The sequence below is a fragment of the Mytilus galloprovincialis genome, chromosome 3, assembly GCF_965363235.1.
Source record: "Mytilus galloprovincialis chromosome 3, xbMytGall1.hap1.1, whole genome shotgun sequence".
NCBI lineage: Eukaryota > Metazoa > Mollusca > Bivalvia > Mytilida > Mytilidae > Mytilus > Mytilus galloprovincialis.
The window spans coordinates 48,752,137-48,779,462 of NC_134840.1; the positions used below are offsets into that span (position 1 = coordinate 48,752,137).

General features: G+C 32.5%; 2 protein-coding genes across 2 annotated transcripts; both read right to left on the reverse strand.

Moving 5' to 3' along the window:
- Nucleotides 1-353: 353 nt before the first annotated feature.
- Nucleotides 354-9,367, reverse strand: LOC143068186 (monocarboxylate transporter 13-like). Its single transcript, XM_076242047.1, has 6 exons — nt 9,080-9,367; nt 8,580-8,723; nt 6,522-6,764; nt 5,392-5,769; nt 3,365-3,490; nt 354-1,316 (listed from the first exon to the last, which is right to left on the reverse strand). The coding sequence occupies exons 1-6, from the start codon at nt 9,324-9,326 to the stop codon at nt 1,078-1,080; spliced, it is 1,377 nt and encodes a 458-aa protein (XP_076098162.1). The 5' UTR covers nt 9,327-9,367; the 3' UTR covers nt 354-1,077.
- Nucleotides 9,368-13,748: 4,381 nt separating this feature from the next.
- LOC143066453 (monocarboxylate transporter 13-like) lies at nt 13,749-20,957 on the reverse strand. Its single transcript, XM_076239375.1, has 6 exons — nt 20,663-20,957; nt 20,134-20,277; nt 17,487-17,729; nt 16,014-16,391; nt 14,988-15,113; nt 13,749-14,482 (listed from the first exon to the last, which is right to left on the reverse strand). The coding sequence occupies exons 1-6, from the start codon at nt 20,943-20,945 to the stop codon at nt 14,244-14,246; spliced, it is 1,413 nt and encodes a 470-aa protein (XP_076095490.1). The 5' UTR covers nt 20,946-20,957; the 3' UTR covers nt 13,749-14,243.
- Between the last annotated feature and the right edge of the window lie 6,369 nt (nt 20,958-27,326).

The following is a 27,326-nucleotide window of genomic DNA, read 5'->3' on the forward strand; positions in this document are numbered from 1 at the left end:
AACCCGCAAGTTCAAAACTGTCCCTACCATTGCTTTTGTAGTGGAATTTATACAGTTAATTTTGACCACGCTACAGCTGTGAATTAAAGTTAACAGCTTGCTAAGTAATATCAAATTGTAAATTTACTGTAACGAATTCCGGCATGAATTGCCCGACAATCTTTTTCAGCACAAATTCTTCATAGAAACAAGTGTAGATACATAAATGAAGGTAACAGTAGCATACCACTGTTCAATAGTCATATAAAATCGATTAATGGTCCTTTATTCAATAAAATGTCATGCTAAAAATTTCTAGTGAATAAGTAAAACAGAAACTATCAAAGATTGACACCAAAATTGAAAGATGAAAAAACATTACTATATCTTTATTGTCATAAAGCAAATGTATAACATCAGTACAGAAATAATAATAACAATAATTATTTACAATATAAACATAACAAGGGTAGGGGTTACAAAAGTTGCTAGCCTTGAGAACAAACACAAGCTTTAATATTTTTTTTATAAATGAACACTAAAATCAACATCGATTGCAAAAATGATAAAAAAAAAAACAAAACATTAAAATATATGTTCAATTAGATTGAAATCTACTAGCGATTTTAGGGACGAACACAAGCACATTCTTAAATTTCAGTTAGTTCAAAAACAGAAGGTTCTAAAAAAAATACAATAAAACATATACATTCACAACCACTTGTACAATAGATAACACAAATACGAGTATATGCAAAATAATCTTAAACTATTGTTTACAAGTCGTATGAACAATTAGCCTTTGAAAGTTATGTTAACACATGTTTTGACTTTGAACTATCTGTTAACATATACATGTTAAAATATTCTTTATGTTACTGCCGCCACAGGAGCAAGTATCAAAGTAAACATTACAGTTATTTTAACGAATAAAGTTCATGATTTTCTGATTGGAACTTTATAGTTCGCTATCATTGTTATATCCTTTTTAGCAATGATAACCGTTATTCTTGTCATTTCGTGGCTCTCATTTGTAAATGTGTGTTTTTATACAGACAAAATATTAACATCAGTGCATCAGTCTTCACACGAGAAACTTCAGATGTTAAATTCAAATAAGTTCATTTCTCTTTCGTACACTATTTCATTATTTTTGCTTTGTTCAACACGTCTTGTGTACACTTTGAAATTGTTTTGAGATACAGCTATTTCTATTTCTGTTCGAGTTTCCTTCCTTGGTTTTGAAAACGGTAACAATATAATTCCTGACACAATAAAGATAGAAAACGCAAAAAGGTATACGATGTCTCCATTTCCAGACACTTTCTGTAAAAATGCTGAAAATAATAAAGAAACTATAATATTGAACTCTTTTATAACTTACTTATTATTTAACCTATTTTCCCTCCAATTTGGGACTTTTATACTGTATCATGTCTCAGTTGCAATCCGGCTATTATACATTATTGCAACATTAAGCAGTCATAGATTCCTTTTGAAACACAAAATTCTAAAAGTGTGAGTATAATGGTATATTTCTTAATATTTCTTATATAGCTGTGTGAAACTTATCGCCTGGGGCGTATTTGATATTATATCAAAGACATATCAAGACATATTATTTTTCTAATGACTACTGTATACTTTTAACATAAGATCATGTCTGTACCAAGTCAGGAATATGACAGTTGTTATCCATTCGTTTGATGTGTTTGAACTTTTTATTTTGCCATTTGATAAGGGACTTTCCGATTGAACGACAAATTTATAATCCTGGTACTTTTGATAACTATTTACACCACTGGGTCGCTGCCACTGCTGGTGGACGTTTCGTCCCCGAGGGTATCACCAGCCCAGTAGTCAACACTTCGATGTTGACATGAATATCAATAATGTCATTTTTATAAATTTCCTGAATACAAAACTTTAATTTTTTCGTAAAACTAAGAATTGTCTTATCCCAGGCATAGATTACCTTAGCCGTATTTGGCACAACTTTTGGGGAATTTTGGATCCTCAATGCTCTTCAACTTTGTAATTGTTTGGCTTTATAAATATTTGATATGAGCGTCACTGATGAGTCTTATGTAGACGAAACGCGCGTCTGGCGTACTAAATTATAATCCTGGTACTTTTGATAACTATTATGTGACATATCAAATTTTCTGACGTCAGACACTCAAATCAATGAATGCGTTTGTAGATAGATGTTTTTGTTTTCTGTTAAATTGTTCCTTTTAAAATTGTTATACGATGATGACTGATAGTGGAATTAACTATTTGTGGATTCTTATAAATTCTATATATAACTTTTGGACTATTTTCAATCTCGGTCTATTTCTGATATTTATTCTTACATACTTTTTAATTTTTAACCCTACATTCTAACATTGCCTATGTAAATTTTAAAATTGTTTGCATGCACATATTGAACGACAAATTTATGTGACGTATAAAAATTTTCTGACGTCAGACACACAAATCAATGAATGTGTTTGTAGATAGATGTTTAGTTTGTTACCCCGATTTTGTTTTTTGTCCATAGATTTACGAGTTTTGAACAGTGGTATACTACTGTTGCCTTTATTTGTGTTCTGTTAAATTGTTATACGATAATGACTGATGTACCCATATTTTGACTATTTTATTTATTGTCTGTTTAGTTTACGCATCAATGTAAATATAACGGAATTTGATGAGACTGTCATCAAAGTGAGAGGGTTAGCGCTATAAAACCAGGTTTAATCCACCATTTTCTACATTTGAAAATGCCTGTACCAAGTCAGGAATATGATAGTTCTTGTCCATTCGTTTTTGATGCGTTTTGTTATTTGATTTTGCCATGTGATTATGGTCTTTCCGAATTGATTTTCCTCTAAGTTCAGTATTTTTGTGATCTTACTTTTTTCCGTTTTGAATTTTCCTCTGAATTCAGTATTTTTGTCGTTTAACTTTTTACTAGTGGCTGTTTTTTAGTCATTAGGAAAATAAATCAAGATTGAAAAGTCTGGAATTTATAATAAATTGTACAATGTCTTGTAACCTGGTGACTGTAAAAAAACTCTCAAGTTCTTATCACACGTAAAAAAAATGCTATTGATAAAATTATTATCTAAATGCAGGGTTTATCTGACAATATTCTATCTAAAATGATTTGTGACAATCAATAAATATTTCATCAACATACATGTGAAAAGAAAGAAAAGAGGTAACAGATAGAAAATTAAAGGTGACATTGAGAATTCAGCATTAAAGTTAAGAAGATGACAGTTGTTTTCCATTCGTTTGCTGTGTTTGAGCTTTTGATTTTTCAATTTAATAAGGGATTTTGCGTTTTGGACTTTCCTTGGAGTTTCGTATTTTTGTTATTTTACATTTAACTAACCTGCAATAGGGGTTCCAATAAGACCACCGACACCTTGCATCGATAATGCCAAGCTTAATCCTCTACCATAATACTTTAGCTCAAGTAAATTTTTCAAACACAAGTTGAAACCAATTAATGACCCTCCTGTAAAGAGAACGTAACTTTTTAGAGTGTCGAGTGACTATCATATTGTGATTAAACAATACCTGATTGATTGCTGCTTTCTTAACGTCTGATGGAAAATGTTTCATGCATGTTCAGCACGGGGACAATAAAACAATGCTCACAACAGGCAGGTCATGCAGTAGACATTACCCCGCAAAATCAACAAACATAGAGAAAACGAATAATAAACGAAGCTTGGAAATCTATGCCTCGTTGCATGTTGTATGCTGATGGGCTCTATATCAACTCTTTTAAATTCAAACACGATTAAATGGTTTCGTTATTTTTCTTTTCTCTGTATTTAGGTCACAAATTTTATCGATCATTACCAAAACCCATTTTCCCCAACTAGTTTTGAATAAAATAACCTTAGTACATCAGCCAGTATAAGAGTGTATACAGCACGAGTTTTTTTTCGATTGTTTTATTGAACAACAGTCAGTCGCCATTATAGAGTAAGGCTTTACAGGTATCATGAATGGATGTTGGTATTCTTTAATGAATTTTTTGTAGTATTTATAAAATAAAATTGAGAATGGAAATGGGGAATGTTCCAAAGAGACAACATTCCGACCATAGAGCAGACAACAGCAAGAGGTCACCAACAGGTCTTCAATGCAACGAGAAATTCCCGCATCCGGAGGCGTCCTTCAGCTGGCCCCTAAACAAATATATACTAGTTCAGTGATTATGAACGCCATACTAAATTCCAAATTGTACACAAGAAACTAAAAGTTAAAATAATACAAGAATAACAGAGGCCAGAGGCTCCTGACTTGGGACAAGCGCAAATATGCGGCGGGGTTAAACATGTTTGTGAGATCTCAACCCTCCCCCGATACCTCTAGCCAATGCAGAAAAGTAAACGCATAACAATACGTACATTAAAATTCAGTTCAAGAGAAGTCCGAGTCTGATGTCAGAAGATGTAACCAAAGAAAATAAACAAAATGACCATAACACATAAATAACATCAGACTACCAGCAGTTAACTGACATGCTAGCTCCAGACTTCAATTAAACTGATTGAAAAATTATGTCTTCATCATATGAATATCAGGCACAATCCTCCCCGTGAGGGGTTTAGTATCATACCATCATAACATATATGAGAAGAACATAACCCGTGTCATGCCAACAACTGGTTTATTAATAATAAATGTGTTTAGTTCCGATGCAAAGACCCTATAAGTGAATCATATTAACGCCAAAATATGCAATCTTTAATGACCTGACAACAGTATCGTAACTATATCCCTTCTTAATAAGTCTATTTAAAGGTTTTGTTAGCTTCTGAGGTGAATACCGACATTTTTGTGCTTTATAAAGAATATTTCCATAAAATATTGAATGTGAAATACCTGAACGTATAAGAAGTCTGCATGTTGAGCTATATTTCCGAATGATGTCCTTATACCGATGATAAAATTTAGTAAATGTTTAGTAGTTTGTGATATCGAAAACCCTGGTGTAATAATTTTTCAGTAATACATAAATTATTCATTTATAAAACGTGTGGACTGGAATTAGAGCTTGCAAACGGTAAGGACTTTTGTCCATCATTGAAAGATGTATTAAGCTCCGTGGATATTTAATTTTTGTGTGTTTGTTGTTGTTGATGATGTGCAAACTCAATGACGTTTTACCAAATCATTTATTCATATTACATTACATTCAGTTTGACGATCATGTGTATGTAAATTGAATTACTTGCTTTTATATCAGAATACAACCCAAGTTATGTTCAATATACAGAATATTAGAATATACGCACACCAATATTATAAGCATTTGATCTCTAACTTAGATTATAGTTTGATATATAAGATGTCTATAGTTTTTTAGTATACAAGGATTTCGTAAGATCAAATTAAACTTACCCTGAAAGAAACCGTTTAACAAACCAAAAATGATGAAATGGTAAAGTTTTGTTGAAAATGGTACAATTAAAAGTGTTAATCCAACAGCAAAAAGGAAGATGATCCATAACTTTGTAATGTGCGAAGGAAGTTTGTATGACAAGAATCCAAATGTTAGTCGTCCTATAATCTGCAGCATTCCACTTATACTAAATACCAAAGATATGTCATCCATGTCTATTCCAACGGAGATTCCTGTCTCTGGGAGAAACCCAATTGCAACGTAATATCCAGCGACGAACAAAGCATTCGTTATCATGTACATTATAAAGCTTGGTCTCTTAATAAACAAAATATCAATTTGTGTTTTGTGACTGGTCTCAACGCCTGTTTTTGATTCTAAAACAAACAGCAAAATGCATTTGTAAGATGATTTTGGAAATATAAATGATGGCATTCATTTCTATTTTGTCTCTAGAAGTGTAAGCTAATAATCGTCGGATTTTGACTATTAAAGCACAATTCCAAAAGTGATAGTTGATGGAATCGATATTTATCTTAATATGATTCTTGGCTTTGAGTTAGGAAAGTTTCTATTCAGGTCATAAATTAATAAAATCAACGGTACTAATTTTCTTGCACCAGATGCGTATTTCGACAATACATGTCTCTTCAGTGATGCTCGTGTTGATACAAGATTTTAGTGATTTTTAATAGTCATAATTAAGATACACGAAAACTTTCCGTCATCTTTTTAATTGTGACATCCCCGACTGCGACATATTATACATTTTAACTTTCCACGAAAAACACCACCAACTACAGCAATGGAGAAGGAGCTGGTCATCCCTTCGAAGGACCCGAGATTACAACCGGTTTCTGTTCGGTTCGTGTTGCTCAACCTTTTGATTACTATGTAGCGTTTTGTGAGCTGTTGTTTGTGTATCGTCGGTAATTTTGTGCCATAATGTACTAAATGACGAACACACGCATACATCTGCTGATTAACACAAGAAAGGCAAATTATGATAATCGGTGCAAGTTCTTAAGAATAGTTTTCGGCTTTAAAATCCTATGTACACTGCATTAGTTAGTTGATTTATAAAATAAGAGAATCAGACATAATATAATATAGAAAAACAAAATATCACCTTTCGTGTTTAGGGGAAAGACAACTGCTCCGCATACCACCGTATTCAACATTAAAGCTGAGAAAATCATCATTGTTCCATGAAATCCGTAGTTTTTCAGCAACAGTTTTGTGACAGGAGAAAATATAATCATTGAAAATGAACCACCCACACTGATAAGTGTCAATGCAGTGGTTTTCTTCTTATCAAAATACTTTTCTGTTGCCATCATACACGAAACTAACGACAATGCAGCTCCAAAACCTAGATAACGAACAACATATAGAAATAAGGAAAATAAAATTGACTTTAAACCAATTAAAATTCAAAGTGAAAATGACGTCTTACTTAAAACGCTGTTGAATAACTTACTTGTGAAGAATGGTATACATGTAAAAATCAGTGTTGTGCCTTTTCGGGACCTTCAATTCAGCGCTTCAAAAACTTTAAGTGGAAATTTAGTGTAACAACGGTTGTTGAGAATTGGCAAATGAATTCTTCAATTGCATGTTATGAAAGACAGTTCAATTTGATTAAATCTTCAGATCAGTAAGTGCTACTCGAAGGTTTCATAGTCATTAGGGTTTGGTTGTTATTCATGTTGTTAGTTTGCTGACTTTTCTTCATTATGGATTTCAAAGATAAATTCTTCAGCGATAACTGTATCTTGACATTGTACAAGGTAATGTTTTTTTTCCTCTTTTTATGGCGTCGTTACAATACATCAGTTTGATGATTGATGTGTACTGATTGATAATTTACTCTTCAATGTATCATTTTTTTATTACTTGCAGTTTTTATTTGCTTTGAACTAGCTGTCAGTAACTGCGAGTACTATCAGATCTGTAGTGTCTTTTGTTTTTTAGATTATAAGTTTAAAGTACCCGTCCACGTCCACTCTGTTTTTTAGATGTATTTCTATTTGTAATCCATCTGAAGAATTAAACCTTTTCAACAAATGTTTATATAGCATGTTGTTCTGTTATGTACCTCTATACCAGATTAAAGGAGGGTTAGCGCTTTCAAACGAGATTAACCCAGCACATTATAAATGTGCCTGTCCCAACCTAAATTTGTTTAAAATTTCTGTGTCAATTTGTCTTCTGTAGAGAGATGTCTTATTGGTAATCATTCCACAGCTTCTTTTTATGATAACTTATTCACTATCTATGTAATATTATGACTATTTATATTTATAAGAGTATGCATTTTATATGTAAAACGACAGGGAATAAAGACAGGATACTGAGTATTAAGTCATACCTAATTGTACTTTGGACGAAAAAATTATTTTATGATGTGACTCTGTACCTATGTATCTTGTCATACTTTGAATGACAAAATTATTTATTTATTAATATTACTTTTACTGTTAACCCACTTTTTTGTGATATACATTTGACGTGACTCTGTACTTATGTATCCCGTCATACTTTGAACCACACTATTATTTTATTTATTATTATTACTTTAACTGTTAAGTCAGTTTTTGTTATATCTGTTTTGCGTGACTGTATTTATGCATCCCGTCATACTTTGAACGACAAAATTATTTTATGTCTACCTGTGCGAATTTCAAACGAGCAATTTTACACCAGTACTCAAAACCCTCCTTCCTTGATGGGTGTATTTTACATAGACAAATAATATCGTATAATATAATCAATATGAGGATGTTAATTTGATGTATGGCTTTTTGTGCTTCTTCGTTACATTTGTTGTTTTTATAGTTATTAAGATGATAACATAATGTTGACTGCTGTACCCCTATTTTGACATTTTTACCTATTGTGTCTGTTTGTTTTGTTCACGTATCGGTGACAATAAAATGGAATTTGATGCGACTGCCATACAAGTGAGAGGTTTAGCTAGCTATAAAACCAGGTTCAATCCACCATTTTCTATATTTGAAAATGCCTGTACCAAGTCAGGAATATGACAGTTCTTGTCCATTCGTTTTTGATGTGTTTTGTTGTTTGATTTTGCCATGTGATTGTGGACTTTCCGAATTGATTTTCCTCTGAGTTCGGTATTTTTGTGATTTTACTTTTTGTATGTATTAAACGTGTTATACCGTACCTAGAATTATGCCCATACACAATAACAATAGCGGAAATGATGTCAGAAAAGCAGAGGTGAAACAACCAATAAAGTGTAGTATCCCGCTCACTATTAAGACTTGTCTCTCGCCAAATCTTTCAACTACTGGCACCACAAGTACAGCTGTTGAAATAAAGATAGACATAATTGGTAAGGAGGGAGTATTTGTAAATATACAAACGCCAGAGTCCTGGCGTAAAATTTGTCAGATTTGTTGTTTAATTACTATACAACAAAGAATTTCCCAAAAAATAGAGTAGGGATTTCTCCATGTTGAGCAATAATAGATCACAGGTTAAGACATATATTCGATCAATGATACCGACTTTCTAAACACAGAGGTAATGATATTTGGCTTTTTTTTTTATTCGAGCTTCAATGATAAGTCTTTTGTACGTGCGTTTGGCGTAGAAAATTCCAAGCCTGGTATCTTTGACGAGTTTGTTCCTATCATTGGACAATATAACATATATACCAACCTCCTCCCAAAGCTATCGCCGTATGTATCGATCCTATTAGAGTTACGGAGGTCAACTCAAATCCTAATTCCTCTGTCATACTGGTATAGAATATTCCAAAAGTATTGGCAAACGCAAAAGACATAGCTACACTGAAACAACTGGCTAACATTACTACCCATGCCCATCCTTCATCTTGAATGTTCCCTTTTTTCTGTTCCTTAGCGACCGTTTTTCTCTTTGGGATGCCTACTCTCTTCCAGGTCATGATGTTGCTTGGCAAATGTTTAAACCATGAATGAAAGGCTCATTCCTTATGTTTCTATATATTTATTATAAATAATGCAGTTATGACTGGTTTATCAATATATGAAAGTTTTTAAAACAATAAGCCCTAAAAATACAATATACAAATGTTTCTGCATCTAATGTATTGCTATTAAAAGTCAGAAAGATAAAGCACTCGTACTTTGGGACAATGACTCAAACAAAATTCGGTAAGATCTATTTGAATGACCCAAAAAGCTGCAAACCAAGCTTTCAGAAAATTACTTCGTCCCCTCAATAAAGCAATGCCAAAGTCTATGATTTGCATTGAGAAACCCAAAATTATAATTGGAATCAAAATTTAAAGTAGAAAGGGCTGTATTTTGTAGATACACGTACCTTATTGTTTTAGAGAAAGTTGAAGGTCAGTGTAAATGAAATAAACACTTAATAAATTTCGTGCATCAGAATACTTTTTCTAGATTTAAAAGTACTTAGTATATTTTATAGAAGAATGTTAACTAGTTTTTCATTTAGGACCGCAAACTGTAAAGTTTCATTACAAGCAGTAAATATTGGCCATATCACGTTTTATCCGCTTTATAGGACTAAAAGTTGTGATAATAAAAAGCTGGTTGACTAAAGTATTTACAACTACATTTGACTCATCAGTAGTGGATAAATCAAAAAGATTGAATAGGCAAATTAGTTGAAAATCATAAGCATAAAGTAATTGTGCCAAATTTGACGACGGCGCGTTAGGCGTATTGAATAATATCCTGATATCTTTGATAACTTTTGACAACTTCTAGGTCGTTACTACTGCTGGTAAACGTTTCGTACACGAGGATATCACCAACCAAGTAAATAGCACTTTTGAAATGTTTCTGTTTATAGCATATTGAATTATTCAAAATATCAAGGATTTTCTATTCCAATGTAAATAATGATTTAATTGTTTTTATCACAACTTTTCGTAATCTTCGGCATTTTGAGATCTACAACTATTATTTGAGTTGGCCTACCATTTTTATGTTTTGTCTACATGAGACTCATCATTGGCTCTTGAATGAAAACAGATGGTAGGCCAACTCAAATAATTACTTCTTTTCTTTAAGAATAAACTCATCATAGATACCAGGACTAAATTTTGTATATACGCCAGACGCGCGTTTCGTCTACAAAAGACTCATCAGTGACGCTCGAATCCAAAAAAGTAAAAAAGGCCAAATAAAATACGAAGTTCAATGACTAGTAAGACGTAAAATTTATTATCAAATTTACGAAAAACCTTACCGAAAAATATAGTTTCCAACACTAACATTGTTCATATTTAGGTTTATTAACATGGAGCGGAATACATGCATCGCAGGAGACGACTATCAACACACCTGGTTTTTCTTGTTTTGTGTATCATTCGTTTCACTCAGATTTTTTTTTTGTTACCTTGATTTTAATCTTTTTAATCGATTTTCGAGATCTGAACATTGGTAAAGTTCTGTCACATTAATTAATACTTAATTTCCATAAAAATTTTGGTATTGCGCGTTTCTGATTACGACAGCAAGAATAAAAAGATACAAACTAAGGGTGAAACTGAAATCATAAAAGTCCGATGAAAACAGATTCTCATCTTCAAAGATACACGATAAATAAAACTAGAAAGGCGCTTCGGACGCTTTAATTTCACATACTGTTATTTTCGTTTACTAGTATTGGCTAAATTCTGTTTATTATTGAGTGTTAATTTCGAATGGTATGACCAGTTCAGTAGTCAGTGTGTCGGTACTCAAATAACACCTTATTTTTAAATTCTCCTTATATAATTTAATCAAGAAATTATTTAGAAACAAATGTTTCAACTACCTCAGGCAAAGTTGACCTCAGATAAATTAAGCCACTCGTATCGTTTATATTTTTATCATATATCAACCCGCGTATGTAAGTATTTCTGTTTTGCAGGGTTTAACACATACATGAAAATGCGTCAAACAAACCAAATTTACAGTTGGTTATTTTCATCTTTAAAGGCAAAACTATATATAAGGCTAAAACGATGTGGCTATTATTGACAAGTTCCAAAAATTCGGATATTTTCGCACTTCAAAAAGACCTGGAACAAAACAATTGAAAGGCAAAATGAATATGTTAATATCTTACAGACTAATGTTTGGTTTTATAATTACAAAGCCCATCATTTATTATGTATTTCCATGAGGAACGGGTATAAATAATCTAGCTTCTACACAGTATGTAAGCATTTTTAAAACACAATACAATACAAATTTATAAGTGGTGAACAAATAAAAAGAAAACACCCCGACAAACAAGAAACAACTACTATGAGATAAATAACAGTCCTCAGACATTGGTTGCTGTGTGTACATGGGAGAAAAATACCCTTATATCTAATCAGTTGGGGCTGAATTTCATTTTTATGCAGCTCAAAACACCATATCTGTTTAAAGGGGAATAATCCTTACAGAAATTGATTGTCTCCCATATTACTTTCTCTTCCATGTGCATGCAATAACTGTTCAGTGTTCTAGTGTCATGTATTTCATTTTAATATTTCATTGTTATAACACAAATCATTGTAATCATTGTATGAAATTTAAAACCCGCAAGGGTCCATAATTGGATTAATAAACTATTCTTATACCGAAAAATAAGGACTGACCTACACGAACCACGCCTAGAACCGGTATGATTTTATAAGCAAAAAGGGGGGTTAAGCATATCAGGTCAACTGTTGGCTTGATAACTACAACTATACCCTGATTCCAGGCGTTTGCAGTCAATTCATTGCAGGAAAATTAATAGCAATTATTATGCTAGATAAGTTGTATTGATGTTTCATTTTTCTTCTTCACATTCATGATTTATATCTCTATGCCTTGTGTTACGCTCAAATTCGGTATTGAAACTATGATGATTTATTTCCTTATCAATTGAATATCAAAAGATAACACTTATACTGGAAAGTTCTATATTTCATATTAAACGTTATACTTAGGTACAAGTATCTTGTCTTAAGGAGGGATAAATCTACTTTGTAGAACACCTTCTAACTCAAACAAACAATTTTCGGAAACTGACATTATCAAGATGCTTTATTTCTTAAATATTTATTACTTTTCTAACAGGAATATGGCAGTTGTTATCAAATAGTCCGTTTCTACGTATGTTGGCGTTTTTTGTTTTTGTTACAGTTCAGTGGTTCTGTTGTTCCATTGTTTTTCTCTTGAAAGTGATGTGTTCCCTCGGTTTTGGTGTGTGACCCGGATTTGTTTCAGTTGAATTGATTTATGACCATTGAACAGTGGTATACTACTGTTGCATTTAGTTTTAAACAAACAATTGTTATTTCCATGGGAACCAACTGTACTCTCTTCTAGCCGATATGATCCTTTATTCATATGATTTCATCTCACTTAATAATTTCAAATTTCTCATGTGAGTACAAACCCGGTAACAAGTCTGTAGGTCACATTCGTGAATAGGGGCGGAATTGTAGTTCATGATTCATGTTGCTGATTTTGGTAAATTTGAAAGAAAAATAATATTCGGGTAAAAATAATGTCAAAGATATATACAAATAAATAAAGACGAATAAAAATTATATGAAAATCATTAACATTCGTTTAAAATATTTTACTTTGGATATTGATGATTTTTCATATGTTGACGTGTTAAAAGTCATCCGACCTCCTCTATTCTTCTTCAATCATAAATGAATAGATGAAGATGTGGTATATACATCAATTGTTTTGTTCATGAATAATGCCGTTAGTTTTCTCGTTTGAATTGATTTACATTATCATTTCGGGGCCTTGCATAGCTGACTATGCGGTATGGGCTTTGCTAATTGTTGAAGGCCGTATGGTGACCTCTAGTTGTTACTTTCTGTGTCATTTGGTCTCTTGTGGAGAATTGTCTCATTGGCAATCATACCACATCTTCTTTTTTATAATCAATTCATAAATAAGACATCAATGAAATAAAACAAAACAAATAATACACACAAAAAAAACGAAAAACAAAAAGACACAAAAATACAAATGACACAAGAAAAACCAAATAACCAATTTTCAAACGACACAGAAAAAAAACCCAAAATGACCCAAAAATAACCCAGATGGAAATGAAGAGATGCATATACACTAATGTAAAATTCTTGATAATCGTGAATCACAAAGTTTTTATCAAATTTATCAGAGACATAACAGATCTGTCATCAGCAACGAATTCTGGAAATGACAAAAACATTAAATTTTACAAAGACAACAGCAGACAGGGTTCAGACCTTGGGTAAAAATATGAACATTTTGATGAAACGAACTACATTTTTCGAAATCTCAACTCTACCCCCGATTATCAACGATTAGTTTGACAACAAAGGTAGATAAAACAACAAGCGATAAATATTAATAAAGGATTCTTTTTTAGAAATAATAATGATAAAATATATATAATAAATAACAAAACAAAATTTAAATTAACAGTAAAACAATAATTAACAAGACCATATTCTACTTATTACATAAACAACAATAATAAACAAATTAAGTCATACCTTGACATTATATTAGCATTGCTAAACAGAAAGTTAATATATTTATCGCGTCAACAGAACGGATAATCAAAGCATACACTTAAATTTTATCACGATTTACGTTAATGAAATTCATTTTCATAAACACTGTACTACAAGTAAGAATTCATAATGGGATATAGTTCACTTTGTCCGTCAGACTATCCACTTTGTCCGTCAGAATATCCAGTTTAGCCATGAAATCATTAATGTCTAAGTCATCTCTGGTGTCACCTATGCTAGTGAACGTTCTGTTCTGAATTTGTTAAAGAACATAACAGAAGTTTAAAGTTGTCTCACCACAAAACCGACTTCAAGGTATTTTCAAACGTTAAATTCAACTAAGTCAACATATCTTTCATACACGATGATATTGTCTTTGTTGTGATCGACACGTTTTGTATAGACTTTTAACTTCTTTTTCGATACACTAATTTCTATTTCTGTTGGGTTATGTTTCCTTGCTTTTGAGAATGGGGACAATATAAGTCCCGAAAGAATAAAAATGATAGACGCAAAATAGAATGCAATGTTTCCATTTCCAAAAACTTTCTGTAATGATGCTGAAAATAGTAAAGAATGTTTGGTATTTGTATTATATTTTTGATATTCGAATGTTTTAACTGAAGCATCACTGAAGAGATATTTAAAATTGTCGAAGTGCCATATGTAACATATGTTGCATTGAAATCGGCACCGATTATGTTATTACTAGTAACTTTACAGCTAAACTGTCGCCCCGACTAATGTCCGTGTTAAGTGGTCATTTGCTCTTTTATAAACACAAAAAGTTTAAAACAATTGAGAACAACAGTCCACTTCCTTATATTTATAATAATGCAGTGTAAACTATTTCACCTGGATTGTACTGAATGGAATACAGTAATTGATAATCGAATAGATGATAACCTAAAGACTTTTCTGAAACATAAAACGACATGGTGTTGTCAGTTTATTTTCAATCTATGAGTTTGACTGTCCCTCTGGTATCTTCGTTCCACTTTCATTGACACATGCGAAATAAAAGGTGGCAATAAAAAAACTTAGTTTAGTATTTGATTTACTTACCTGCAGTTGGGTTACCTAATAGACCACCGATACCTTGCATCATCAAGGCAAAGCTCAGTCCACTTCCATAATATTTTAGCTCAAGTAAATTTTTCAAACACAAGTTAAAACCAATATTAGAACCTCCTGTAAAGAGAACGGTTCTTAAAACAGTGTCAAACGGCTTAGAAGATTACAAATATGAATATTATACCGTATATAAACCGAAAAGCAACAAAACTATTTCAAAAATCCTTGTGTCTTTCTTTTGTTATTTTGGTTTCTATCGACTGATTTACTAGTACTCCATTTCAAATATGAATTTATTATGCTTTTGGTTTTTCTATATAAGAATTTAGTCTCAAAATTGAATCTTTTGATTTCTTCCAACCATGTTTTTGAAGTACATTTTAGACTCTCTCATAAATATGGACAGTAAACTAAACTTGACCTTGTATTCAGAATTGCATGTATTTATTAATGTGGTATTCGAAGTATTTTTATGATGTTCTTTCGACTTTGTTTCTTGTGCGTTTTAGTGTCTTTTGTTATTCCAGAAGGCGGATCCAAGGTTTGAAATTAGTTATCAAAGGTACCAGAATTATAATTTAGTACCTGTGTAACCCTTTCACATATCGATATACCTATCTCCTGTCAAGAACATCATTGACTTTTGTTATTGTCACTCAATAGATTGTAGTTTTTATTGTATATCTATAACAGTATAACAACCAGTAACTGATGAACACATTGACAATGTGTGTAGGATGTTTTTAGAACTTTACTTATTGAAAAAAAAATGTCAACCATTAGAGATCGTATTTTGCGACCTGCACAGATAATTCAATTGTGTTGTTACTTTGATTTTTTTTTATATTTATACCCTGATTTTATATAAATATAGTACTTTATTTATGAGCTTTCCGCGTAGGTTCTTGTTAGTTTAATATTAGCTTAAAAAAACAGCTTTTAAAAATCCAACCATGTTTAGTCTGCTATATGTATCCATATACAATGATTTAAAGTAAAGCTTAAGAAAGTTCTCACCTGCAAAGAAGCTGTTCAACAAACTGAAAATAATGTATTGATAGAGTTGAGTCGAGAACGGGACTATCAACAGGGTTAGTCCCACAGCTATGAGGAAGATGATCCATAACTTTATAATGTGAGAAGGGAGTTTGTAAGACAAAAATCCAAACGCAAGTCGTCCTGCAATCTGAACCACTCCACTTATGCTAAATACCAATGATATAGCATCCATGTCTATTCCAACGGAGAGACCTGTTTCCGGGAGAAATCCAACAGGGATGTATAACCCAGCGACGAACAAAGCATTCGTTATCATGTACATTATAAAGCTTGGTCTTTTAGCAAATGAAATGTCTAAACGTGTTAGATGACTGGTATCAGTGACTTTCTTTGGTTCTGAAACAAATTGTTTAATTGTTATTTTTTTATGACATTTTTTATTCCCAAATGGTAAAATACAATGTTGTGTTCTGTTCACATATGACACATGACTTAGTCTCTTGGTTCTACATTACCGTGTTCACGTTGTTGTAATACATTTTCATTTGTTATTGGAATATTCAAAACCAGGTTTCAATAAATTATGTAGACGTAAAGCACGTCAGACGTACCAAATCATAAGCCTTGCATCTTTGATAATATTTTACATTACTTGGTTTATGATTCTGTTATCTTTACGTTTCGTAATTCAACCAGACCATCAAAGGCAAGTTGTCAGCACTTGTTTGCTGACATATAATATCATTTATTTCTAGTGAATTAACTGACTATAAAATTATTTATTTTTCACAATATAAATGGCCTTAGTCGTTTATGGCACATTAGGTAGTTTTCGAAATTTTCGTAATTAAATGCTCTTCAGCTTTCTTTTTTATTTGGTTTTATAATTGAAATGCGCGTCTGACGTACAATTTTTTTTTTATCCTGGTATCTTTGATGAGTCTCCACACGATTATAACTGCTACAATATCATTAAAGTAAAATCACAAAAATACTGAACTCAGAAGAGAATCCAACCGGAAAGTCCATAATCACATGGCAAAATCAAATGACAAAACACATCAAAAAACGAATGGACAAGAACTGTCATATTCCGTCATATGGATTGATTTAGACACGTAATAATTTAATTCTATAAACGTCTGTTTAGCTTTTTTCATTTCATCAAACTTATAAACTTAGCAAATGTATTTGTCTAAATAGAGGACATTGAATGGTGAAGTGCTATGAATATATATTATTGATATATAGATTACAAGTGATTTCGATGAATGGATATAAAAACAAACCCATTCAAAGTCACTCATGTGTATTTGAATTGAAAATGGGCTGTAGTGAAAAAGCATAGTTGGTATATAACCATTATAGTAAATCTTAAGAAACTTATAAGAAATCTAACATAATCGGGGAAAAGTTATGACGATTAGATGTGGATATTGACGTGTGATTTCATAAAATAACGAGAAAATATAGATAATATAAAATAAATACTTTTAGTGTTCAGCGGAATGACAGCTACTCCACATACCACCGTATTCAAAAGTATAGCTGAAAAAATCATCATGGTTCCACGAAATCCGTAGTTTTCCAGCAATAGTTTTGCAACCGGTGAAAATACAACTATAGATAAAGAACTACCTAAGCTGGTAAGTGTCAATGCAGTGGTTTTCTTCTTATCAAAGTACTTGTCTGTTGCCATAATGCATGTAACAAATGAGGTTGCAGCTCCAATTCCTAGATAATTTTTTATAAAAAGAATATAACATAATTTCTAACCCACCAATGAAACTAAACAATTATAAATTAAGCTTAAACTTATTTACTGGGTTTCCTGACTCGCAAACCAAACTTATACTTATGCATGTGAAAATGAATATTCTATATACTACATTACTTAAACCAGTATTTTTGTCATTTGACAATATCTACGTACAGAAGTGACACAAATCAGAAATACCTTTAAAGATAAGGAAATATAAATGCTGGTTGAGTTTTTATTCCCCGATGATATCACCATCCCAGTAGTCAGCACCTCTGTGTTGACATGAATTATCATTGATATGGTCATAACTATAGATTAACTGTTCACAAAACTTTGACGTTATGAAATACTGTGGCTTTCCTACCTCATGAATAGATTAACTTAGCTCTATTTGACAAAACTTTTAGGAATGTTTGGTTCTCAATGCTCTTCAATTTCGAACATTATTTTGCCTTTTAAACTGTTTTTTATTCGAGCGTCACTGATGAAGACGAAACGCGTGTCTGGCGCAAATACAAAATTTGAATCGTGGTATCTATGATGAGTTTATTTCCTACAGTATGGATATAAGAGAACAATTTTACTGCAAATGAAATTTGCGCTAATAATTTAATATTGTCAGCATATGCATTGTTAGGATTTTTTATAAATCCGCATATGATTTTCCAATTATAAACTTAGATAATCATATATGGAATCAGATGTTGAGTACACTTCAATGACACAAGAAGGCAAAAACATAAAAATAAAATTAAACAAAATTTGTCAAAATGGAAATTTGAATCAAGATTTGACGCTTGTCGTTGGTTTGAATGTTCGGTAATACGTCAATAACTAGGTAAACACTGAAAGCTTTAATACTGCAAAATTTCGCAAAGATTAAGATTCTTTTTACTCTGGTGTGAAAACAATTGGGAAATTGCTCATTTGTTTTAGTAAAACTAGGGGTTCGGTATTTGTTATTTAATTTTTATATATGAATTAAGCATCACGAATTGGTTGATCCATACGATGTGTCTTTGTCCAAACTAACTAAGGAATTTTTTACCACGTGTTAAATTGTGGTTTGTCAATACGTCGTCTGATCTTTTAATTACCGAACGTGACTTATTCCCGATTGTGACTGTTTTGCGTGTGTATTCGCATTGCTATAAGACGTGTTAAGGTACTTTTCTTTCCCAAATTCATGTATTTAGTTTTAATATCATATTTGTTATTCTCATCGGATTTTGTCAAATGTCTTAACGTTTGTAGTTGTAAATTATTATTTTTCTGTTATATTCGTGTGTTATTATAAAGATAATTAATCATCCAGCTCATTTATTAGATTTTAGTTTGGGTCAACGAAATTTATACGATATATTTGGTTTACAGTTTGATTCAGAAGAAACACCGATATAGCTAGATAATACAATTAATTATCTAATTAATACCACAATTTGATATTAATTAGTATCGTAATTTTCATTGTTATTAATAAATGTTATATCAGTATTACAAATCTAATCTTGAATTCTATCCTAATTCTATCTAATTTTTTGGGAATTTGTTTTAGAAATTCAATTGTGACGTCACTTTGTGCGTTGATGGCTTTGGCTAACCCGGCTGTGTATTTTTATGTGCTGGTTTAGGTTGTTTTATGTAATGTATCCGTTTATTCTGTAGATAGTCACCACTTCGGTTTTATCATGTATATCTATTATATAGTCATTTTATAAAATTTACCGTTTGCAAACGTATGAACTATTCTAAATGATAAGGATGTTCTTATCCCTAGCCGTATTGGGCACAACTTTTTGGAACTGTTGGTTCTTAGTGCTCTTCAGCTTTGTACTTGTTTTGGCTTTCAAACTTTTTTCTTCTGAGCTTCATTGGTTAGTCTCTTGTAAAGGAAACGCGCGTCTGGCGTATTAAATTTGAAACCTGGTACCTTTTGTTATCTACTATTCGTGTGCTTCTCTGTCCTGTATGTTCTCCCATTTATTTGTACTATAGTCCTGTCATGTAAAGTTGTCATTTTAATGTTATATTTAACTTTGCTATAAAAGCGGGAGGTTTGGCAAGCCACAAAACCAGGTTCAACCCACCATTTTTTTCTTAAAATGTCCTGTACCAAGTCAGGAAAATGGCCATTGTTATATCATAGTTCGTTTCTGTGTGTGTTACATTTTAATGTTGTGTTTCTGTTGTGTCGTAGTTCTCCTCTTATATTTGATATGTTTCCTTCAGTTTTAGTTTGTAACCCGGGTTTGTTTTTTTACTCAATCGATTTATGAATTTCAAACAGCGGTATACTACTGTTGCATTTATTTGGAGTGAAAAGAACTATAACTTGAAGTAAAGCTAATGTCACGTGCATAAAGAAGTTATACATACCTAGAATAATGCCAATACACAAAAACAATAACGGAAATGACGTAAGAAACGCGGAGACGAAGCAACCAATAAACTGTAACATCCCACTCACTACTAACACGTATCTCTCACCAAATCTTTCCACTAAGGGCACCACTAAAACAGCTAATGAAAAGAAGATTGGCATAATTTGGCATAAAAACTATCATCTTCAAGGATGACAAGGAATATTAATAGAAAATTATGTGAGATTCTCATGTAAAGAGCAAGGACCCATTTAAAGATTCTAAAGTGCAAATGAGCAAAATCAGCTAAAAATAATGTTTCACATACATGTATGAAAAAAGTAAAATCACAAAAATACTGAACTTAAAGGGAAATCAATTCGGAAAGTCCATAATCACATGGCAAAATCAAATAACAAAACGCATCAAAAACGAATGGACAAGAACTGTGGTATGAAGAATGAAAAAGACTCTTCAACAACTTGCTGTTTTTTTTTCAATCCTTCAATGCATACATATTTAAACATTTGTTCTACAGTACAAACCTCCTCCAAATGATATCGCCGTATGTATCGATCCTATTAAAGTTACGGAGGTCAACTCAAACCCTAATTCCTCTGTCATACTGGTATAAAACATCCCAAACGTATTGATAAACGCAACAGAGAGAGCTATACCAAAACAGCTGGTAACCGTTACCACCCATCCCCAACCTCCATCTGGAAGCTTTCCATGTGACTGTTCACATCCGCCATCCGACAATTGTCTACTTGTCTGTTTATTGACCTCTGTGTTTGTCTTTGAGATTACTGTTCTCTTCCAGGTCATGATGTTGCTTGTCAAATGTTATAACTGTGACAATAATGAAGCCACAAGGTACTTATATAGTTATTAAAAAGAATGCAGTTAAAACTAGTTTAACAAATCTCAAAATATATCACCATAGTTTGAATATTACTAAACCTTAAAATAAATAAAATAAACAAATACTGGTATCACGTTTGTTTCTTCGCCAATTAGTATCAGAAAGATAAAGCATTCGCATTGAGAACAAGTACACTAAGATCTGGGTACATAACCTTCAATGTTTTTAACGCATTGGAACATGCAAGTTTTCGTTACAATGCTGTTTAGTTGCTTGTTAAGTAATATACTGTTTACAGCTATAAAATTACACAAATGCTACTATAACAATCTGTTGGCAGTATTTTTCAGACACTGTACAAAGTTGAAGAAGAAATGAGCTGTAAACTTGACGGCAAACCTGGTTTTATGTATTATCAGATTTTTTTGACATGACATTTTCTAGGCCTATTTTTCAGTCTATCAAGGACCATAAGTCTCAAACAGCATATGTAAAGATCATCGAACCATTGTGCGGTGGATTATTTGGGGTACATTTTAAACGAAAAGCACAATGGACAATATGATTGTTTATTTTACTTTGGATTGAGCTGTTTTTCTTTACTTATGCTTTACAGTTTTGTAAATGATTTCTCTACATTATAATTCCAAACTAGAGGCTCTAAAGAGCCTGTGTCGCTCACCTTGGTCTATGTGCATATTAAACAAAGGACACAAATGGATTCATGACAAAATTCTATTTTGGTGATGGTGATGTGTTTGAAGTTCTTACTTTACTGAACGATTTTGCTTCTTACAATTATATCTATAATGAACTTTGCCCATTAGTAACAGAGAACTATATTTGGTAAAAATTTACATAAATTTACCAAATTAATGAAAATTGTTAAAAATTGACTATAAAGGACAATAACTCCTTAAGGGGTAAATTGACCATTTAGGTCATGTTGACTTATTTGTAGATCTTACTTTGCTGAACATTATTGCTGTTTACAGTTTATCGCTATCTATAATAGTATTCAAGATAACCAAAAACGGCAAAATTTCTTTAAAAATTACCAATTGGAGGGCAGCAACCAAACAACCAGTTGTCCAATTCATCTGAAAAATTCAGGGCAGATAGATATTGACTTGATTAACAATTTAACTTCTTGTCAGATTTGCTCTAGATGCTTTGGTTTCATAGTTATAAGCCAAAAACTGCATTTTACCCCTATGTTCTATTTTTAGCCGTGGCGGCCATCTTGGTTGAATGGCCAGGTCATCGGACACATTTTTCAAACTAGATACCCCAAAGATGATTGTGGCCTAGTAGTTTCAGTGGAGATTTTGTAAAAGATTACTTAGATTTATGAAAAATGGTTAAAGATTGACTATAAAGGGCAATAACTCCTAAAGAGGTCAACTGACCATTTTGGTCATGTTGACTTATTTGTAGATCTTACTTTGCTGAACATTATTGCTGTTTACAATTTATCTCTATCTATAATAATATTCAAGATAATAACCAAAAACACCAAAATTTCCTCAAAATTACCAATTCAGGGGCAGCAACCCAACAACCGATTGACCGATTCATCTGAAAATTTCAGGGCAGATAGATCTTGACCTGATAAACATTTTTATCCCATGTCAGATTTCCTCAAAATGCTTTGGTTTTTTAGTTATAAGCCAAAAACTGCATTTTACCCCTATGTTCTATTTTTAGCTGTGGCGGCCATCTTGGTTGGTTGATCAGGTCACGCCACACATTTTTTAAACTAGATACCCCAAAGATGATTGTGGCCAAGTTTGGTTTAATTTGGCCCAGTAGTTTCAGAGGAGAAGATTTTTGTAAAAGATTACTTTAATTTACGAAAAATGGTTAAAAATTGACTATAAAGGGCAATAACTCCTAAACGGGTCAACTGACCATTTTGGTCATGTTGACTTATTTGTAGATCTTACTTTGCTGAACATTATTGCTGTTTACAGTTTATCTCTATCTATAATAATATTCAAGATAATAACCAAAAACACCAAAATTTCCTCAAAATTACCAATTCAGGGGCAGCAACCCAACAACCGATTGACCGATTCATCTGAAAATTTCAGGGCAGATAGATCTTGACCTGATAAACATTTTTATCCCTGTCAGATTTCCTCAAAATGCTTTGGTTTTTGAGTTATAAGCCAAAAACTGCATTTTACCCCTTTGTTCTATTTTTAGCCGTGGCGGCCATCTTGGTTGGTTGACCAGGTCACACCACACATTTTTTAAACTAGCTACCCCAAAGATGATTGTGGCCAAGTTTGGATTAATTTGGCCCAGTAGTTTCAGAGGAGAAGATTTTTGTAAAAGATTACTTTAATTAACGAAAAATGGTTAAAAATTGACTATAAAGGGCAATAACTTCTAAACGGGTCAACTGACCATTTTGGTCATGTTGACTTATTTGTAGATCTTACTTTGCTGAACATTATTGCTGTTTACAGTTTATCTCTATCTATAATAATATTCAAGATAATAACCAAAAACAGCAAAATTTCCTCAAAATTACCAATTCAGGGGCAGCAACCCAACAACCGATTGACCGATTCATCTGAAAATTTCAGGGCAGATAGATCTTGACCTGATAAACATATTTACCCCATGTCAGATTTGCTCTAAATGCTTTGGTTTTTTAGTTATAAGCCAAAAACTGCATTTTACCCCTATGTTCTATTTTTAGCCGTGGCGGCCATCTTGGTTGGTTGACCGGGTCACGCCACACATTTTTTAAACTAGATACCCCAATGATGATTGTGGCCAAGTTTGGTTTGATTTGGGCCAGTAGTTTCAGAGGAGAAGATTTTTGTAAAAGTTAACGACGACGGACGACGACGACGGACGACGACGGACGACGGACGACGGACGCCGGACGCCAAGTGATGAGAAAAGCTCACTTGGCCCTTCGGGCCAGGTGAGCTAAAAACCATTCCAGGTTCTTCAATTACATATACAAAGTAACATTTGATGGGACACTTATAAGAATTCGCAGATAAAGCGGAACAAGGGATCCCTCTTCTTTGGTGTACTTGTTTTTCTTAATACGCATTAACTGGCTTAGAATGTCTTTTACGATAATTTAGTAAAATAAAATCTGTGTAGGCGTAAAAAGGAAAGATCAATTTACGATATGCGAAAGTTGATAATCATCCTCTTTATAACATAACATTCCTTTTCTTACCTGAAACTGCTGGGTCATTCTTAACAAAGATTCGTTCTCTTTTATCATATGAGAGAGAGTAGAACCATGTGTTCTTATACAGCTTGAGTAACCTGTCTTTTTATTAGAATATATTTGCTTTTAGTAAATGTCTTTGAAATTTTTACCGAGATTTTTAAAGTTTTTTGAAAAATTTCACAACAGTAACATGTTTTTTTCAAATAATGCCTCTCATCACATTTATAATACGAATTCTTAAATTACATTCAAATACGCAAAACAAACAAAAAAGAGTAACGGAAGAAGCAACCATGCAACAATTAAACCAAAAATTATGATTTTGTTATGTGATTTGAAATTAGTCTGTGTGGTTAACTTATCATACATATGGGGCAATGTTCTGTCGATTGGTACAAATATCTTTTATTTAAAAGCACATTAACTTGTTATTCATTCAGAATCACAATCTGCAGAGAAAATTATCATAATAAGCAGAAACATATTGTCTGTGTCCGGTTTTATCCGCTTTTAATGTGATTACCAGGCATGCACGATACAATGTCATCGTTGTTTGACATACATAAATCTATAGTGACAACCTAGGGTTACAACATTCTAACTTTTCTTTGATGACAAGTCTCAACAACAAATGACCTCAAACTTACCACTGAACACCACAGCTGTAAAAGTAATAGTCCCTATATAGTCTAAGACCCACTGTGCTAAGACCTAAATGTGAGGATATTTCTCTTTATTCTGCTTCTGGTTTTTTGTTGTCTGTTGTAAACAGTTCTAATGTGAAATGTCTTTCTGAACTTATTTTTCCAATTTTCATTATTATGTGTCTATCTTGTTATTCCGCAATCAGAAATAGAAATGAAAAATGATTCCACCTGGAGACATACATTGTATTTGATATAGGTCTCATACTTCTGAGCCTCCATAATTTGGACGATTTACACAACTACAAATGCTGAAACAGGGATGTTTAACCACATTTTTTTTTATGAAAAACTGAAGTTCAGCTGGTGGCATTTTTTTCTATGTTGGTTATTTAAGTTTCGTTTGTAGGCAATTGAAACTTGAGTAGGAGTGTTTAATTTGCGCAAATCAGTCAAGATTTTCTTCTTCTTCTTCTTCTTCTTCTTCTTCTTCTTCTTCTTCTTCTTCCAGGTAAGGAACCGAATTCAAATCTTGAATGTATGAGGTCCCGCGAAAATTAACGCAATGTCGGACAACACAGAAAGTTTTCTCTTGGCTATTTACAGGATAAAACGTTCTCTCTATATATACAATTAAAACTATGTACAGGATGTTACTGTCTAAATTTTAGCAGAGCATGCCTTCAGGGCAGCTCTGAATTCATCAACTGTGTCAGCTGATGTTGCGGATGTTGGCAGTTGGTTCCAGTCTCTAATGGTCCTTGGAAAAAATGATTGTCCGAAGGCGTCTGTTGTGGCCCTTTCTTGGAAGAAGCGGTTTTTACCTCTGGTCCGGCTATCGTTTGGCGTTAGATATTGGTGCCTATCTATGTCTATCAGATCATGTTGGATTTTGAATAGCATGCATAGCCTATTTTGTTTCCTGAGGTCTTCAAGGCTTTCCCATTTTAAAGATGTTACCATTTTTGTTACACAGCCAGGTGTGCGGTCTGTGTAGTTGTTGTTAACAAATCTAGCTGCTCTTTTCTGTACCTGCTCGATTGCTTTTATTTTAGCCTGTTTCGTAGGGTCCCACACTGTGCTAGCATACTCAACTGAAGGTCTTACTATTGTTGAATATGCTGCTGCTTTGACCGGTTTAGTGCAATCTTTTAGGTTACGTCGTATGAAGCCTAGTGTTTTGTTTCCTTTTCCCACTATGTTGTCGATGTGTCTGTCCCAGGTTAGATTATTGCTGATAGTAACTCCCAGGTATTTACTAGCTTCAACGGTGTCCAGTGTGTGTCCGTATAATTTGTAATTAGTTGGTATTACAGGACGGTTCTTGGGTTGTATTCTAATTACAATGCATTTTTTTGCATTGAAGCTCATTTGCCACTTATCTTCCCAATCCTCTAATGATGTGAGATCTTTCTGTAGTAGGTCACTTTCTGCTTGGTTACTGATAGTTCGATAGAGGAGGCTGTCGTCTGCAAAACGTTTTATTGTTGTCAGCCTGTGTTAAAATTTGTATTGATTCTTTCCAACGTAAATTGATGGTTTTTGGTTCACAATATTTTTTAATTCTGAGAATATCTATTTTAACTGTAACCTGGGTCTATTTTCTCTAAACTGATTTATGACTTTTGAATACCGTTATACTACTGTTGCTTTTATTAAAATAAGTAACAGTTGTGATTTGAATAAATGTGCGATTTTCAACAGAGAATGTTTCTTTGATGGCATTTGAGTTTATTCCTAAAAAACTTTGCAAACTGTTTCGTTTTTGTTTATTTGTTATTATAGAAATGGAATATCAAAATAATTGGTTGTATGATTAATAGGGTGTCAGAACATCATTGTTTTTTGTGTACTTGATTCCACATACGCAATGCAGTAACTTATACATGTATAGAGATGTAGCGTACATACAGCATTGGCATAAGAGAATAGATACTTATCAAATAACATCATCAAATATTTGTTTCTTCCAAATTCTACAATTTTATTAACAAGTTTAAGAGATTTGGTAAGATTTGAAGTACTAGTAGTTCTAACAGGAGACAAATTTAAAAAAATGATTAACCAGCAGCTTTTTTTGGTAAAAGTATGGGTTTGAACTAGTTATATCTACTGAAGTGTTAAACCTTAATCGACATGAAAATCCCATATTTTGAATGATTATCGTTTAACTTGTTTTTTTTCTGTATTTGAACTTTACAGTATCCACCACGTTGTAATATCTTAAATGTTAAATCCTTCATACCTTAAAATCCCCTGTCAAGGTATAAACATCAAAATGGTGCAAACTAATAATACATAATAATTTAATTTTGGATGTAACGCATCTTCTGATTGGCTGACGTTATTTTGTTATGAGCCCATGGACATAATTTAGTCATGTGACCGTGACGTCATCAACGTTTTTTCATGGTTTTCTACGGTTTAAAATGGAATTTAGAATTAAATTATAAGAAATGACTGTAATATTTTTTCTGTCTATTCGAAATAACATA